The sequence below is a fragment of the Protobothrops mucrosquamatus genome, unplaced genomic scaffold (genome assembly GCF_001527695.2).
Source record: "Protobothrops mucrosquamatus isolate PMUCROS unplaced genomic scaffold, P.Mucros_1.0 scaffold1192, whole genome shotgun sequence".
Lineage (NCBI taxonomy): Eukaryota > Metazoa > Chordata > Lepidosauria > Squamata > Viperidae > Protobothrops > Protobothrops mucrosquamatus.
In genome coordinates, this window is record NW_015387404.1 from 150,583 (window position 1) to 169,925 (window position 19,343).

The 19,343-nt window shown below is 37.8% G+C and overlaps 1 protein-coding gene across 1 annotated transcript in view; it reads left to right on the top strand.

Annotated features, from left to right (window-relative positions):
* LOC107291825 (FGGY carbohydrate kinase domain-containing protein-like) overlaps positions 1-19,343 on the top strand; it is a 78,850-nt gene that overhangs the window by 34,427 nt on the left and 25,080 nt on the right. Inside the window, exon 8 of the mRNA XM_015820858.2 lies at positions 11,702-11,790. Coding sequence (XP_015676344.2) covers positions 11,702-11,790 — 89 coding nt within the window. The remainder of the gene's footprint in view (positions 1-11,701; positions 11,791-19,343) is intronic.

Below are 19,343 nucleotides of genomic sequence, written 5' to 3' on the forward strand. Positions count from 1 at the left end.
TAAGTACTTATGATGGTAAAACTAGAAAATTAATAAAATATTTATATAAAAAAAGCTTTCATCAGGGAAGAAATAAACTGTCACATTAGAAAAGTAGATGATGTATGGAGAAATTGAATTGGATACTATTGAAACATATTGAGTTCTCTACTGAAAATTGATTTGATAAATAAGTTCAGGACAGACGAAATATATCTTCCAATAATAACTAAGGGATTTGTTTCTAATAACTGATGACCTTCAATGTGCATTTTTCATCTCATTGTCAGTATCTTATTATAAGAGGCAAGACAGAATGTTTCAGTTTTAAAGGTGTACATTTCTAATTGAGAAATGCAAAGAAAAATGAAACTGCTACATATAAGATCTCTAGATACTACATTAGATTGAAAAAGCTATAGAATTTTATAGTATACATAAACAGAGTTTAAGAGACATGGATTCTTAGAGCGCAGATAATTATTTTCAAAATAGCATCTGCCCAGAAAATAAGTAGCTTTTTAAAATACAGAGAACTTTTAGTATTTCAATACATTTTCAAATATCCATATTTCTGGAAAGGTGTTAAGAGTAGGCAAGACATCTCTTCAGTTGGATTGTAAACAAAAATATTAAATTAGCGAATGCTTGGGCAAAAGCAGGGAGTGATCTTGTTTGAGGTACGGGATTCACTCCCATAAATTCTTGAGTTATGAATGGAATGGGCAGGCTCCATTACATTCGTAACTCGAGAACTATCTGTAAACATATGAAAGTCACTCTTTAGGCTAGTAGCCCCAAGGAGAAAATTGTAGCCCCATAGAAAATAAATTAGTGTGAAAATACAAGTCTATGTTATGGATATAGAATAATATCCAGTATAGATTAATGGGAAGTAGTATGTCATTCTCTTGCCTACCAATGAAACAAATAATAGGATTTATTATTTCTGATGGAAAAAAATATATAATTCCCTCTAAATTGGTGGGATTGTATAATCTATTGTTTTTATGGCTGTTATACCTATACTTTCTGTGGATTCTAGTAATAACTTTCCTTAATTAACATCTTATTTTACTTTTATCTACTATATAAAGTGCCTTATAAAAGGAATGTAAGTTATTATTCTTTGAAGAGCATTTGGATGAGAAAGAAGAAGCAGAAAAAAGCAGAAAAAAACCAATCTCTTTGAATTGATACTTACTTGTGGTGTCAGCCCAGAGCTGAGAATGGTAGACGTGCTAGGCAAATAGATAACAATACTCTCTTGAAATTTCTTTCTCTCCAATCTTTGCACTGTGCAAGGGAAGTGGGGGGAAAAGAAAGCAAGCAATTTCTGTAGGAAATCTCTCCCTTACCTGACCCTTTGCTGCTATCAATGTGATCTCATAATTCTCAATTTAAGAGCAAACAGATTACTGTCTTAAAATATCCTTTTTTCTAATCTCTTTGCTCTGTGGAGTGGGGGTGGGGGTGGGGTGGGGGGTAGAAAATAAAGCAAGCCAATACTGTAGGTAAGAATTCTGCCTGACCCTTTTTCTCCCCCACCTGCCGAGTGAAGAGATTGGGGAAGGAAAGATTTCAAGAGAGTAAGCTGTTTCATTTGCCCCCTTTTGGATGATCATGTTGCCCAAACTGGAGATACATGCATTCTACCAAGTGACAATTGACACCTGCATCGACTGAAGTGGCCTTTAAATATGGAAAAGCTGTGCCATCATATATTGCTTAATTTTATGGAACTTCGTGAATCTTGGCAGCTTTTAAATTTTAATTTAATACATTTTTTTTACTAAGTTAACAGCTGCAGTGATTCACTTAACAACTGTAGCAAGAAAGGTCATAAACTGGGGCAAAACTCACTTAACAAATGTCTCACTGAGCAACATAAATTTTGGGCTCAGTTGTGGTCATAAGTTGAGAACTACCTGTATCTCTTGATCGTGGCTTGCTGAGAAAAAAAATCAGCTTATCTCATCTTTTGTTACCATAAAAGATATATTGTCACTTAGCAGCCTGGTAGAAGAAGAAAGGGAATAGTGCCAACAATTGATGAATCACAGCCCAGATTAGGCATGACTTAATTTTAAAAATGCTTACCATGCTTCAAATTTAGAACAACAAAAAAAAATCAGATGGCAGGGATTTGGTTTCCATTAGTGGTGATAGAAAGCCACAGTTAAAGTTCTGTAATTGTTAGGGATAGCTTTCCTTAGTATTATAAGCTATGGGATCAGATTGTATTCTTACTAAGTATGTACATGGTTTGTTTCTTTCCTCTAATTGAGGGGAAAAAAACTATTCTATAATTAATTGTTTATTTTCATGGAATTTCATGGGTCTTGGTAGCTAGCTCACTACCTATTTTTTATTTGTTTATTAATATAGATTTATATAGCTGCCCTACTCACAAAGATTTTGACAAAGTTTGTTTGAAAGTAAAGTACACAGTGTGCTCTCACATTCTTTTTAATAACACTAGGCAATCGTATTGGAGGCAAAGGTAAAATTGTTACTTGTTATACATGTTGACTCTATTGTACGGGCAGTCCTCAACTTACATCAGTTCGTTTAGTGACCATTCAAAGTTACAATGGCACTGAAAAAAGTGATTTACGACTGTTTTCCACTGTTACAGACTTTGCAGAATCCCCTGGTTATGTGTCCAAAATTCAGATGCTTGGCAACTGGTTCACATTTATGACCGTTAACTATGTTCCAAGATCACGCGTTCACCTTTTGCAACCTTCTGAAAACCAAAATTAGTGGGGAAGCCAGATTCACCTAACAACCAGGTGACCAACTTATCAGCTGCAGTGATTCACTTAACAGTTTAGGCAAGGAAGGTCATAAAACAGGGCAAAACTCACTTAACAAATATCTCACTTAACAATGGAAATTTTGGGCTCAATTATGGTTGTAAGTCAAGGACTACTTGTATTCAACAATCATGATTTAGCAAAAATATCGAACAGTATGATAGATTTTCTAGATTTGGTTTGAATAAGTTTGAAATGAACCCGTTTAATTGCTACTGCAGCTAGGGCTAGACCAGCGGTTCTCAACCTATGGGTTGCAACCCCATTTGGGGTCGATCGACCATTTCACGGGGGTCGCCAAGCAAGGCTGTCAGCCATTTTTTTCCCCTTTTCCGGCGGGTGCCTTACCTCCCTTGAGCTGGGCCAGCTGGTGGTTGGCCTGCTCCATCTCTGCCGCTTGCCAGCTACGCCTCGGCTGGCACAGGGGGCGGAACCATGCATGCGCGGCGCTCCCGGGCAGGGAAAGTCCTCGACTTACGACCGGTTGGGTAGTCCTCGACTTACGACCGGTTTAGTCCTCGACTTACGACCGGTTTAGTCCTCGACTTACGACCGGTTGGGGGTAGCGGCATTAAAAAGGTTGAGAACCACTGGGCTAGACAGTAATGGGGGGTTTTTTCCCCCCATAAAGAAGTTAAGTAAGGGAAACTTTCCTTCTACAAAGCCTTTTTTATTTCTAGGCGTTTTCTCGCTGTGGGTTCCAAACTCTTATTTGCAAGCTAAACAGAAATCCAGAACACCAGCAAGTCAAAATGCTTCTTGTTAACTTCGTCTTTTGCCACTTCGGCTATCAAGGGAGATAAAAAGTTCTGGTTCTTGCTCTTCTGGCGGCCTCAACCATTGTTATTTGATGATGTTATAGTATGTCTTAGATGTCTCTGTCTTTTTCAGGACCTGAGTTGTGTCTTGGTATTCTATACTATACTATACCTTGTATGGTATAGAATGCCAAGACATTCAAGGCATATACAAAAAGAGAAGGCCAAAGAACATGAGGCAGACCCAGAAGAAGATGGAGAGACAATCTCAAAGACATGCTACAACAGCATCAAATGACAATGGTTGAGGTGAATTAAAATTGAAGTACACTGGAAGCAGCATACCTTACCTCAAAGACGTCTTCCCATTAGAAGAGAAGGCTTTCAATAATGAAGAGAAGGCTTTCAATATAACACTGCACACAGCTTGTCTATTAACCTGTCTTAGTTCTTCAGAAGGCTTGAATTGAGTCTGAGTGTATTGACTGAATAGAAGGTAGAATAAAGGACTTTTCTACTACACAAAAGAAACACACACACATAAGAATATTTCCAGCAGATGCTTCAAAAATTGTGACTTTGCATTCATGCTGACATGTCGCCAAATACCTAAAATAGTATAGGTCTGCCTTCTTTAACTTGTTACTTTTATATATGTTGATATATGAAACTCCTTGGATAACTCACTTTTTTCCATAGTGGCTAGTCCTGCGTTCCTTACCATTGAGTCCCAGCACTTTCCTTTCTAAATAATAATACTAATAATAATTGGAAGAGCTTACATGTTCCGAAGACATGTTTAGAACTATGAAATGACAACATCTGTCTATCCCAAGTCCTTGGGGAGGACTCAGTAAGTTGATAAAAAAGCAAAATCCTGTCTAAACATCTAGCTGGCTATGCAACAAACAGGCCTTTGCTAGCTTAATACTATTTAGAACCTTGGTTAGGATTTCAAGTATTAAATTTTCACCAGTCTTTGTGAATCTAATTGTAGATTACCCATATAATAATAATTTAAATTTGCATGCCATTTGACTCTCAATGACTCCTAATTCTTTCCCCACTAGGGGTTCTAATCTTCCCTCCTCAATCCAGTGAAGACATCCATGTTATCAACAAACAATACATCTTCCTGCATTTCAATGCCAAAAGGTTGATAACGCCTTCGTTTCCTATTTGTATTACACCAATAATCACACAGCTCTCCAACCAGATTTACACATGCACAAGAAAACTTTAAATAATGAAATCAATGGGAAAGAATCCCTCTTTTCCCCGATCGTGAGACCTTGCATCTCCTCCATCCCCATCCCTGTTAGGAACAGCTTTAGGAACAAGAGCTTAAGGCTTTGACTTCTTTTCCACCCCTTCTTCCTTCAGTGGGATATAATTTTAGATTGAATGCAGAAATTATCTGGTTTTCATTATTCATTAACCACCCAGATAGCTGAGTCTATATACCTTAAATAAACATGCAGAAATAAGATAATACCAACAACTTCAAATAACTTGTTCATTCATGTAACTCATTGGATAAACAGACTCTGTTTCCTGCACTAAGAATTAAGCAAATTTGTTCTTTCCAGTTTCTTGGACCATATAAAATTAAAGTCTGGAAGTTTTGATTGTCTATTGTTCCTACCACTGTTACTACCTGTCTTAGAATTTGGGTTAGTAGCCATAGGAAACCAAGGCTTCTGCTCTGACATTTATGCAAAATGTGAAGTGTTCAGTAGGTTCTCTGTTAGAAAAATCATAATGAAGACTACCCTGAGCGATAGTAAATGTTTTATATCGGTTTCTCTCTGTATGCCACTGAATTCTTGAATTTGAGTTCTATTTATTGCTTGTTATTACCATGTTTCCCCAAAAATAAGACTGGGTCTTATATTTTTTTGGGACCAAAATACCCATTAGGTCTTATTTTCGGGGGATGGCTTATTTTGCCGCCGCCCGCCCACTCCCTCCCACCATCGTGATCCGGACGTGCTGCGCAGCTGCCTGGCTCACAGGAGGCTTGCGTGGCAGCACCGTCAGCAGGCAGAGGCATGGGGGGAAGGGCAAGTGATCACGACACGCTGCCCACTCTATCCCACTATCTCTTGGCTTGCCCACGGCCGCTCCAGGGTAGGAAGCCGTGTGGCACATTGGGATCACCTGCCTTCCCCCATGCCTCTGCCTCCGCCTGCTGCCGGTGCCACCGCGCAAGCCTCCCGTGAGCCAGGCAGCTGTGCAGCATGTGTGGATCGCCTGCCTCTCCCTGCCTCTGCCTCTGCACTCAGACTTACTTGCGCTGCGACAAGGGGCCAGCGGATTGCGGCTGCTGCCAGACACTGTCATCCCCCACGCATTCGCTGCCTCTTGTGCTGGCCATACCCAACCAGCCGGATTTATTTTTGGGGTAGGGCTTATATTAGGCCCACTCACATAAATCAGGCTAGGGCTTATTTTCGAGGCGAGTCTTATTTTCAGGGAAAGACAGTATGTTTAATCCTTGGCTGTTGAATTGCATTATACCAAGAAATATTTGTTACATTTTCTTAGTATAATAGTAGTGCAATTTAGCCTGTGACTTGATGGATACTTATTAGGCACCTTCAGTCTAGACTGAATATTTCTGATTGTTTAGAGAGAGTGAGTTACTAATTAGACCAGGTATGTTCCTAAATTGATTTTAAAAGCTTCATTCACACTTCATTTAATACATGAAAGGAAAAAGATCTTCCTTGCCATGCTTTTTCCACAGAGTAAAAAGAGTATAATAGCTTGACAATTAATAATCAAATGGCAATTACATGCAATAATTCTTTTTCATCACATTGCTGCTTTCTTCCTCTTCTTTGAAATGCTTTGTATATTTGTGCGATCTTCTTCTTTTATGCCTGGCTTTTTTATGCCCCCCTTTCCCATTTCATTAAGTAGACAGAAGCATTTGCCTCTGGCAGCTTATCTTAAGTACTATGAAAGGGGCTGTAAATTATAATTTAATTTATTATAAGTATTATGGTATTTTTATCGCAGAAGGGAAGACGTACTTGTGAGGGTTGAGGTTTTTCTTTTGCTTCAAATGCCAAAATAACTACTAATTTTGGATTTGAGAGAAGAGCATTATCTGCTGCTGTATTTCAGCGGAACTAGCTGACCTTGAACTGTTCAGTGTGTGTATGATTTTTCTTTCCTTGCGATCCATCAGAAATTATCACAACATACCTGAATAGCCAGGTATGGTAAACCAATGTTTGAAGCCTTTCAGTTTTTTTCTCCCTATTTGTGCTCTGGGAGCAGGTTGATAATAATTTAAAATTTATTTTTATATGTGCTAAAAAAACAGGTTCATTTTATCCCCCCCCCAATCTTTCCAATCTGGCTTTATTTTGTAGATCTTGTGCCTGGCAATTATTTTTAGAATAATGCTGTTTTGCCCACTTCCAATTACTCTCCTCAACTCCCACATTCACCCACATTCTCTGTTAAGAATGTGATTTGATTTGTGTTGAGCCTTCCTTCTTCCTTCTGGAGAACTGAATTATATAATCATCAAATCTTCCCTCTGCTGTAATTCTACATGCCAACTGCTGCCAATTAAGGAATATTTACTTAGTTGTTCTGATCCTATCTCCATGTTGATGAATCAGGTGTTTTGGTTTTTTTTGAGGGGGTGGGGAATAGAAAGAAGGGTCTTGAAAAGCAGCCGCTATAATCTGAATGAAGTCCTATGGAAGGTATAGTTGCTTGAATTTGCTTCAAATTAAGCATGCTTTTAGTAGGAGATCCAGGACTAGATTCTTTTTCCAAATGTTTGGATGGCTATGTGGTATTGGGCAGATACAATGCCATGGTTAGCGCATAGCTAATGGAAATGACTTGTACGGTCACCATGATTAATCCTCGAGTTAGAACCATTCATTTAGTGACTGGTCAAAGTTAGAACAGCACTGAAAAAAGTAACTTATGATCGCACTTACGACTTGCAGCATCCCAATGGTCGCGTCGTTAAAATTTGGACGCTTGGCAACTGGCATGTATTTATGACAGTTGTAGGGTGTTCCGGAGTCAAATGATTTACCTTTTGTGACCTTCTGACACGCAAAGTCAATGGGGGAAGCCAGATTCACTTAACAGTCATGTTACTAACTTAACAACTGAAGTGATTCACTTAACAACTGTGGCAAAAAGGTCATAAAATGGAGAAAACTCACTTAACAACTGTCTTACTTAGCAATGGAAATTTTGGGCTCAATTGTGATCGCACGTTGAGGACTACCTATATCTGCAGAGGGGTAACATGAGTTCAGAGTTATTATGTCTTAATGGGTTCTAATGAGCATGTCCATGCACATGTACATAAGTGTTGTGATTCCTCACCAGCCAGTGGACCCGGCAGCTGAGTCTGAGGAATCAGAGGAGGAGGAGGGGCCTGGAGTGACATCAGAGTCAGAGGAAGGCTCTGAGGAGCTCCAAGACTTACAGTCTGACGAGGAGCCTAGCCCCTCTACTCGCGCTCAGGCTGAGATATAGCTGTGCTGGGAGTCTGAGTTGGACAGTGATGAATCACAGCTGGGAGATATCCAGGATGCACGAAAACTCCGACAAGGAGAGTAGGACAGAGGAATGCAATGGGGCAGCTCCAAAGGCAAAGGAGAAGGCATTAGGAAGCCACGCCTTGGCTGCATAATAAAAGGGAAGATGTGGGAGGTGCTGGTTGCCAAAAGCAACCATTCGTGTTGAAGATCGAGTTTCTGTGAACTGTGTTTGTTCGCCTTGGACATTGACTCAGGTCTGTGAACAATAAAAGGGGATTGTTTTTTTCCTGCAGTTCCAGCTTACTTGTTGGAAGAGGGGTTTCTCCTTGTGAGCTTAACAAGGACTTGTGTAGGCTGGGACAGAACAGTATGCTTCCTGCTTTGCATAAAATCTGCTTGTCCAATATGGGCTGGCCAAGAGGACAAGCTGTCAGTAGCCTCCACCTTGGGATCTTAGTAGAACAGGAATCTCAAAATAGGTTTCCCTTTTTATATATTGTTAGAAGAAGATTTTACATAAGATTTAAAAAACTACATAATTAAAGGTAGAAAAAAGAGACATGAAAGAATAAAAGAAAAAGTGCAAGATAACAAAAGGAAAAGAAAGATAGCTCAAGAGGCCACTACCCACCTTTGCAGTACTTACAAACATGACAGTTACCATCTCCACCCTCCCAACTTCTTCCCACAAACAGCCCTTTTTAATTAGTAAATCCCAGCGTCACCAATTCATTTTTGTCCATTTTCAGCAAAAAGTACATAAGTTTCCTGACTTTGTTCCTTCCTTGGTCAAACAAGTCAATCTAGTCATTTCTGCAAGCTCTGTCATCTTTCTCCATTGGTATATCTTCCATCTTTGTGTATATAATAGACTCACTGTAGTTCTTAAGATTTTTCAACTGCAGTCCTCTCATTTTGCAATAGCTTTCTTCCCTTAGAATTCCTTTCTTATTGAGAGTCAGCAAGGCAGCTAAAACAATTCTTTATCACAAAGCATAAATTGTTAAGTAATTTGGAATGTATCACTCCATTGAAACCTAATTTTTAATGTTGATTTTATTACCGGTTGATGCTGACTTACGTTTTTATGATAGTGGCATCTTTTTATATATTGGCCACTTTTCAGGATTGTAGTGTTTAATTGATTTTATGAAGTTGTGAGCCCCCTCAAATCAGTAGTGGAGGCAGAATATGAATAATTACACAGAAATAAATATGGAGTTTGTGGGAATGGAAGGAACAAATTTAAAGTTTCAATTGTCTAAAGCCTATCATGTTTCTTAAATATTAAAAAAACAGAAGAATGATTAGTTTCATTTTTAAAAACGTTTATTTTTTAATAAGAAATAAACTTCTGCAGAGTATAAAATCTCAGTATCTGCTCTTAAAGTTGTGGGTCCTTGTGTTCTGTGGTCTTAGGTGTATTTCTTGGAAAACATGCAAGTGATTTGGCTTGTCACCTTGTAAGAAGTTGGTCAAAGTATTGTTATCTACTGAGTTATCTGCTATTGGAGGGTAGGCCATTGTGATCACATTTGCAGCTGATTAACTTCTTGGAATTGACTAGTGCTTTCAAAATCGCCTTTTTTTTAAAAAAAAAGTCTAGATTGTGACATTTGGGAAAAGGAGGCTAACTATACTTGGGTTCCAGTGACTAACAAATAAATCTGGAGTTATGGAAAATGAATTACTTCATATGAATTGCTATACTGAAAACTGCATTAGGGTATTTTCAGTACACTTGTTAATTGTGTAGAGTACTGCAAGTAATAGAATAACTTGTGTGATCAGGTTGGTATATGTAAAACTTACTGTTAGTGTGGAAACATATAGCAAAACCTAATGTGTTTTTCTGATCTAACCAGTGGTGACAAATCATTTTGGTGACTAAAATGAATCATTTGGATGTGTTTCAAGGGGCTCATTTTAGAATCTTTTTATTGTGGCTTTTAGAAAGTGCCTACTTGTTTTTCCTTTTACATTAGACATTTGACCCCATTGACACTAAATCACTCTCTGGTCATCTTAGTCCTGGCTTCCATAAAAGGGAAAAAGAATAAACTTTTTACAGGATTTTCAACTCTTGCCTGGAAATTCTTATTTCATTTCTATCCAGAATATGCCCGCTTTTGTTCCTTTTCCTATTGATTTGCTTAACTATTGGATTTAAAGAATTATAGTTAGATAATGATATCTATATTTATTTATTTTATTTATATCCCACCTTTATTATTTTTATAAACAACACAATGCGGTGAACATTTCTAATGCTACCTCCTCCTCTTGTTTTCCCCACAACAACAACCCTGTGAGGTGTGTTGGGCTGAGAAAAAATGACTGGCTCAAAGTCATTCAGCTGGCTTTCATGGCTAAAGTGGGATTAAAATTCATGGTCTCATGGTTTCTAGCCTCGTGCCTTAACCACTAGACTAAACTGGCTCTATATTATGGATGTAATTACAGCGCTAGTGCCATGATGCTACATGAAATAAAGTATTAAAGTCAACAGCATTAAACTTTTATTCAAAGCGTAAGATATGGAGGGCAAATATTATTGTGTGTGAAGCTAAATATAGAGAACTGAACCATCAAGTTCTCTCTGTGAAAATATTCTTTCTAAAACAAATTGTAGGAGGAGTGGCAGAACCTGGGGGTGGAGTCAAAAGAGGAATCTGCCAAGAGTCTCTGTGTAGCCACAAATGGACCAAATCAAACCCCTCTTGAATCCTGTTGAAAAGTTTTGTGTGAGTTGAGTAGAGTAATGTCAGGAGCAGAAGAGTAACTGTGAAGTTCCAATTGAACTGATTTATTACTAATCATGCCTATGCATAAGAATCCGCTCAACTAACTGTTAACACTCTCTTGGCATTAGATAAGAGTCAGTTGAATTCAAGAGGGATTGCACTTGGTCCACCTGTGGCTACATAGAGTATCTAGGCTGATTCCTCTTTCGACTCCGCCCCTGGTTCTGCTACTCATTCTCCTTCATAAATGCAGGGAATTTGCAACATTAGGACGCCCAATAGTTTTTAGTGGTGGTAAGATGTCCTGATGTTATTTTACCTTAAAGATAATATAGTGTCTTGGTATTCCCAAGATATTTGCTCCTATCCTAAGTTATTCAGTCTTGCTTCTTAGATGCCCTTTAGAGACACCACTGGGAGATGCCTGAGACATCTAGACTCATTATTAAGTTGGTATTCTTTTCCTGCTTACTAATTAGAGAGTTATGGCTTGAACTATATTCTAATATCCAGTTCCTTTGGGAACAGGATGAAGGGTTCTCAGAGTACATAGAAAGGGCACACAAATATATCCATGGATATAAACGTAGAGGAGATGGTAATACATGCTGCAGAGGTTTAGTAATGAATGTTTGGATGTTGCAAATGTAGTATATATAACATCCTTGGGAAGACTATGGCTCTGCTGGAAGACAAAACGTGAATAAAACTCCAATAATTCTACACAGAATTCTATCATTCTGTACAGAATGATGAAACTTAAAAGTTGGATGGAGGGAACATCAGTGTTGTCTTAGCTACTGCATATGATTTAAATTTGTTTTTAAATTATATGAGCTAAAACTATCCTTTTTATCTCCAACAAAAATTATCAGAATTTGCGAGAGTCTTGCTGGGAAAAGGCAGGGCACTTCTTTGATCTTCCGGATTTCTTATCATGGAAAGCAACAGGTGCCACAGCAAGGTATGCAAAATATTATGGCATGTTTTGTTTTTCCTCATCTCTTTTCCTGAGCCAGCTTTTTCTTTCATTTATTTTGACTGTGCGCAATGTACATGTACCTGCATATGATTTAAATTACATCTTGAACCTATCTTGCTGTTGTGCATTCCTGAACAAAATAGTTCCTGTGAGCATTTTCAATTCTTAATTAATTGTTGTACCTATTGGTTCCCTAATTCCACATTCCCATTTCTGGAATTTGACCAATTCAGTACCAGTTTCTTGAAGACAACAGCTAGGGCATTATATTCCACAGGGGGATAAAACATCTCTTTCCAATTTAAGTAAAAATAAATCCAGATTTTGCACCCCCTTTTAGAACTAGAGGGAGAACATCCAAGGGTTTGAGAAAGCCAAATGCATGTTTTAATTTTTTTTCTTTGGAGAGTTTGCATTACAGGCTCTTAATTCTTAAAATAAAACTTGACACATTTTTTTAGGAGCAAGATTCTACATTTAGGAGCATACATTTAAAATGTATGTACATATATTGATCTGTAAACGTTGATGTTTGTTCTGTATCTCTTATATTATGTAAATAAGAGAAACAAAATCTGGAATGAAGATAATTTCATTAAATTTGCTGTGGCCAAAATAGGCAGTCATTGATAAAACTGAGCATTAATATTGCCAGCCTAGTGTTAATAAATTGGGGATGTAATCTCAAGGCTAACCTGAGCAGCAGATATTGAACATTCTGGCCTTAATTTTGATGGAGAAAAAGATTTAATAGTAGCCATGAGTTTGAGTTTCACATCTCTCATGAGACCACTTTTCCCGGACTGAAGCAAGCAAGGCCTTGCATGCAATCTAATTTTGAAATATTCCACCCTTTGAAGAATTTCTGCCCACCCTCTTGGAAGATCCAGGCCTGGACATTGTTATATTCTGTAATTCAACCCTATTCTGTCTCCAGCTGGTTTCTTCCTAGGAGCTTTGGGGAAAGAACCTATTTCTGATCATCTATATTTTTATACTGTTTGTGTATTCTTTAGGTGTGTGTGGAGTGGGGAGAGGGGTAAAATAGAGCAGGAATTGTAAAAGGAGATGCCGAGATAATTAACTTTTATGTAAACTGGTTTTTGAAAGAGGAAGGCTTAGGGTGCTTTGCACAGCAGAGAGGGTTGAGAGAGGGCTGCATTCTTTCCCTCTGTTTCGCTGTGACTGTATCACAATGTGGTCACTGCCCCCCTGCCTGATTAATCTTTTTAAGCGGCTGGGAAATGAGTAGTCAGATTCAATGGTAGGAATTTGTGCTCTCCCCCTTGTGATACTTCGATGTTGCTCTGTGGTAGAGACAAAGGTGATTAAAACCAAATGGTAGCTTTCTTTAAGGCACTGTAAGTTTTCATTTCTGGTTGCAGAACATATGGTTTATTTATTTGTTTGCTTGCTTGTTTGTTTAATAAATTTATGTAGTTGCCCAGCTTATAGCATTAAAAACCCACAGCATGAAGCCCTTCAAACCCTCCTCCCTCCCCCATCACCACCACCATGATTCATGAACTTATTGGCAATTTCACAGCAGTGTGAACCTGGAATAAGCAGGATGGTTCCAGTTGATTTTCTGGTTTATAACTTAATATCATCAAATGGAACTGGTGCATTTTATACAATGATTTTCTGGGTATTGGTTCATCTCAACATTGCAATGTCTTGATGGACTCTTAAGCGACTCGTGCGAAAACTCCACTCATTTGTTTTCGTCTTCTCATTTGCATTGAGTCGACCCTATTCATTACTCAAATTTTGCAGCAGTAAAGCTCTTGTCCTGGTCTTTGTCTTCTAATTCCTCTGGTCTCAAGGGGATTTTTTAAATTATTATTTTAGTATTTTAGTATTCTCCATTCTTCAAGTGGTAGCCAATGCTATCCGTGATGATATCAATAACTATCTCCTAATGCAGTTTGCTCCTTTCATCTATCTTGGAGACTTTTTCTCTTCCAATTGTCCATTTTCATTTCCATTTTCCATTTGTCTCTCACCTCACAGTGGCATAATTCTTCACCTGGAGTTGACAATCTTCAGATTGATAGCTTGGAGAGGATGTTTTTCAGGTGCTTCTTTCAACACAATGGCTCAGATTCTATGTATGGCATGCAAACCTGCTGTGCAAGCAGCTGTTCTATAAATTGGCTGAGATTTGTCTCGTAGTTTTCATTGAAAAATTTTCCCTTGTTATATTTGGAATTTTTGTCTTTATAATCAAAGAAACTTGCCTTTCCCCCCCTTCAAATAGCAACAAATCTGGGCAAATGTTTTTTCCTTCCTCATTCATATGCAGTTTGGGAAAAAGACTTTTGAATGTTTCCCCTTCAAGAACATCAAATTTGTATTGAATTTGCTTCTAGTTTTCTCTGAGATGATGGGCAAACTTTTATATATATATATCTTGAGTTTGGTGCACCCTGTCGGCCCAAATATGGGAGAATCCAAATTTTGAAAAACACACACACACACACACACACACACACACATATATATATGGTTTTAACTATAACAATCTCCAGTGCCTAGTGTACAGCGTGTTGTCTTGGTTTACAGGTATGTTTTAATAAAAGAAAAAAAGACAATAATAATCAATTAACAATCAGTAATGATTAAGTTTGATAATTCCATAATTAGTATATTAATTAATAATATATTTCTTTGATCCTCCCTTCTCCAGTTTATATTCTCCTTCTTCAACCTTAAACAAAATGAAATTCTTAATATTTTAGTTATATAAATGGTTAAATATAAACACATTTTTTTATGTTTGTACAAATAATAATAATCTCTATGTATACTTTTTGAAACTGTAGCTATCTCCTCACTTCACTCTTTTATTTGGAAGTTAACATTCTTCGCTGTCATTCTGTCAACATGATATCCCAATGAAATTTGCACCCTGGAATAGAATGAGCTATAAATTTCATTTCATAGGGATAAGATGATCTTGTGACCAGCTATAACCTTTCTTCCCAAAGTTTTCGCTGAAACATATCTGCCTTAGCAGCAGGTGTTGCCTGCAATTTTTCTAAAGCTCACAATGCCACTGGAGCATTCTTTTGATCTGTGTGATAAGTAGAGGACTATTGTGTTCCCTTTGACCAAACTGCTCAAGTTTTATAAAGGTCCTCATTATCTCCTGTTCTCTGACTCTTGGTCAGTGTAGATAGACGTAGAAAAGCTTTTTAACCATACACAGAGTCGGTTTATCATCCCAAACTCAACAGCTTTTCACAAAATGGTAAGTCTATACACAAAAGAAATGTTATTTTGAGTTAAACAGACGTTTTAAGATTAAGTTTCTGAATCTTACATACAAACTGTAAAACAGTTACTTATTTTTTTATATATAACTTAAATGCAATATTTTATTTTACTGCCACTTGTTAAAGAATCATACCACTAATTCAGGGTTCCCAACTCTGACTGCTTTGAGACACATGGGCTTCTGGGAATTGAAGTCCATTTGTTTTAAAGTGGCCAAGGTTGGGGAACCCTGCATGAACCTACAAATCATCATTTTGGTACACTGTCCTTTAGCATACATAAAACAGGAAGATCTTGAGACACTTTCTAAGTTATTTTCTGATTTTTTCTGTTTCTATCTATTTTTTTTCCTTTGCAGTGTTTAATTCCTATATAATCAGCTGAAGTAGCACTTCAGTGTTCTATCTCAGGCGAAGCATCTGGACCGGGTGCCCCGTAAGATCTAATATCTGCAATCTGAAACAATTTATAAATTTGTTTTTTTAAAAAAAAATGTGCTTCAGTTCTTGACTGATAAACATACGTTCTTTGCACTTTAGAAAACCAAATGAACTAACTCAGCACTGAAAAGAGGAGATGATGGAGATGGAGGCAGAAATTGTAGTGGGTATATGGCTGGCTGGCTGCCACAGTGACAAAGAATTCTGAGCCAACCATGAAGTCATGCCGGATTTAAGGAGTTTCACTGATCCAAAGCACGGTGTCTTTAATTTTACAAAGTAAAGTCGTCTTACCTAGACTATTAAACAAAGACCTTTCAATGACACGGGGAGGGAATAGTGCTTATAAATTTTACTTTGAAAACATGAAATATAGTGATATGAGAGAATTCACTTTTTCTCACTTTCTATGACTAACTTCCCCAGCCTTGAGCATAACATTGGCACTCTGCATTTCCTGCTGTTCTAGGGGTATGTGAAGGCTTGGTAGGAAATTTGAGAAATGTATGTACTTTTCTATTTCAGGAAAATGAAGTCAGGAATTGAATGTGTGTGTTGTTGGCTGTGAGGCTGTGATTTTACCCTGTGTGGCTTGGCTCCTTTATTTTTAATAGTGAGTAAAAAAATGCCAAGTTCTTATTCAACAGAATGCCGACATTCTCTTCTCCATTTCCTAAAGGAACTCATGTATTAATCTTTTATAAATTGAGAGATAGGTTCTGGTTGAAAGCAGTACAGAAGAATAAAAGCAGTGGAGAATAAATAGAAGATTAAACTTTCAGTTTATTACTGACAGCATAGGGCCTGCTATTAAATGCAGATTCTAAGGTCAGATGATTATTATTTATCCCATTTTTTTATGGATGAAAAACTTTACAATTTGCTGACATTTTTTTTGCCTTCTTTGTCTCCTTTATTTTATTTTGAGAGAGAGAGAGAGGATTGACGACTGTCTCCAAAACCTCTGTATATGGAACCTAACATTATCAGTAGCCATCCTAAAGATTTCAATGATCAATGATTCTAAACCAGGGGTGTCAAACTCAATTTCATTGAGGGCCGCATCAGCATTGTGATTACCCTCAGGGGGCCGGGTGGGTGTGGCCAGGGTGGGTGTGGCCTACTGGACGGGTGTGGATGGAGTGGGTGTGGCCTACTGAGTGGGTGTGGCCAGCTCTACATCGTTCGTGTCAAGGGTGCCTGTGGGGGCCTGGGCAGGAATGGGATAGATCTGAGGGTCTCTGGCAGAAGGGGGTGGGACCAGGGCAAGTGCCAAGGCATGGTCCACTGGAGGAGCCTCACTGTTCCTCTCAGGCCATGCAGGGGGGGGGCTTATGGAGCTAAGACTGAATGTGTTTCAGCATAGATGGCCACCACAAAATTGTACATTGGCTCCCGGCTGGCTTGGGCCAGGGCCAAGGCAGAGGGGGCCATTCCCTCACTGTTTCCAGGATGGCTTCGCGGGCCACATGAAACCACTTCGCGGGCTGCATCCGGCCCCTGGGCCTTGTGTTTGACATGTCTGTTCTAAACAATAAGCAGTCATTCTAATTTAAGGTGCTGTACCTTGTAGAGATTGTGATTATTTTTTGATGTTTAATCATAATATGCTTTCTTTGATTTGATCAGATATAGAGTCTTGTGCAAGCCCAGCAATTGTAACTTATTGAATAAATTATGCTTAAACAACCCCAAGATTAATGTCACATGAATCCAAACATTGTCCGATTGCATTGACATCAAACAGTATATCAGCAGCACTGCTTAATAAAATGATTAATCTCAGCTCTGGAACATTATGAAATCTAATGCCAATAGAGCAGTCCCAATGAGTTAGCAGCAATTTTATTCCTTGTACATAGGCATAGGATGTACCATATAAGTAAATCCTTATAAATTTATAATCTAGATTAGGGGCAAGCAAAATCAATGCATTCCCTTGCCTCCAGAAGTTGTGGGTGCTTCAACACTGGAGGTTTTTAAGAAGAGATTGAACAACCATTTGTCTGAGACGGTATAAGGTTTCCTGCCTGAACAGGGGTTTGGACTAGAAGACCTCCAAGGTCCATTTCAACTCTGTAATTCTGTTATTCAGTTTCTTTTAGGTTTAGCCATGATTGCAATGATTGAGGCAGCTGCATTCAAAATATTTGAAGGGCTCTTCCCATGATCTAAATACCTATGTATTAAATATTTTATCAAAATGCTACATCTTAATTTTTATTTATTAATTGAAAATTGTACTTGAGGAAATTGTTGAGAGAGACTTTAGAAATGAATACCTTGATTTTGTTTTGATATGTTTTATTCCCCCCCCCCTTTACTCCTCACTCTGAAGTAGTTTATATTGGAAACAAAACTCTAAGGTCTTCCATATAACTTTCTCTGGAATGTAGGTTTTGCATTTTCTTTGTCGTGAAATGATCAGTATGAAAAGGAATTCTACTGCTTATAATTTTTGCAAAGCAACCTGTGAATAATTCTCTCAAATGCCAAAAGCACTTACTCCTAACAAATGTAAAATGTTATCTTCTTTAACATGGCCATTATTGAAACCAAGAAAAAAAATTCTTTGTTATTATATATGACAAATGCCAAGTGGGACAATTTAATTCAATGACTGAGTTCCCTCCACTAATACAGAAATACCTTGAAAAAACATTACCTAAAGAAATTGCTCTGGGCCAGTTTTTTTAATATACTAATTGGTTAAAAACCAATGTGGTACCTCACATGCTGGTATCCATCTTGTTACTTCTGAGAGCTGTACCTGAAAATTTACTGTCAAATCAAATTCTTTTTTTTTTAAACTGAAATGCAGATCTGGTGTTCTGTTTTCATGAATTCGGAATGCTGTAGCTCAAAGAAAGATGTTTACCGTTATTCTAGACCTGAACTTTGGAAATGTGGCAGAAAAAAGCAAATTAAACTGCTGTGCCCTTTTCCCCCATTGGGTAGTCTGCATTCCTTTAACTCTCTGAGATCAGACTTTTACCTCATTATTTTTCAAATTATTTGGCCTTGAACTTAACCACTTTGACTCCTGCTAGGAATGAATCACCTTGCCATTCTTTTTTTTTTAGGGAAGCTGTTTTGAATTTTAAGGTTCTGAAGTTAAATAAAGAATCCTGAGGGTTCCAAATTCCTCATTAAAATTATTTTCCTCCCTTATTACCGCTTAATTTTAGTAATAATTGTCATAATAATTTAATTTAGTAACATTACCCGTATCGCTTTCTCTGGTGATATTTTTTGTTCCCTTTGTTAGCTTGCAAATAGAAGTTGCTTATTTATGTTCTCTAAATCCCTGCCCTGTGAATCTGTGGCTGCTAACAAAACCTTAGCAAAAAGTCCAGAACCTATATGAACTAACTTTACATGCTAATTAGAGGCAGAAAAAGTCTGTGTCTAAGAGAGCAGTTTAGGTTTGCTTGAAATTGGGCTTGGTATAGACCAGGGGTAGGCAACCTTGGCTCTTTTATGATTTGTGGACTTCAACTTCCAGAATTCCCGAGCCAGCACAGCTGGCTCGGGAATTCTGGGAGTTGAAGTCCACAAGTCAAAAGAGCCAAGGTTGCCTACCCCTGGTATAGACCATACTATTTAAACAGTTGTGCACCCTTTTGAATTTTCAATATTTCTGCATAAATATGATGAAAACGTGATCTGTTCTCCACACGAGCCCTAAAACTAGATAAAGGAAACCCAGTTAAACAAATACATCAAAGACATTATACATGTTCAGTTTATTATTAAGTATATTAGAACTCTAGTGCTGGTACATAATGACAGTACAACAGAACATTTTCAAGTTGG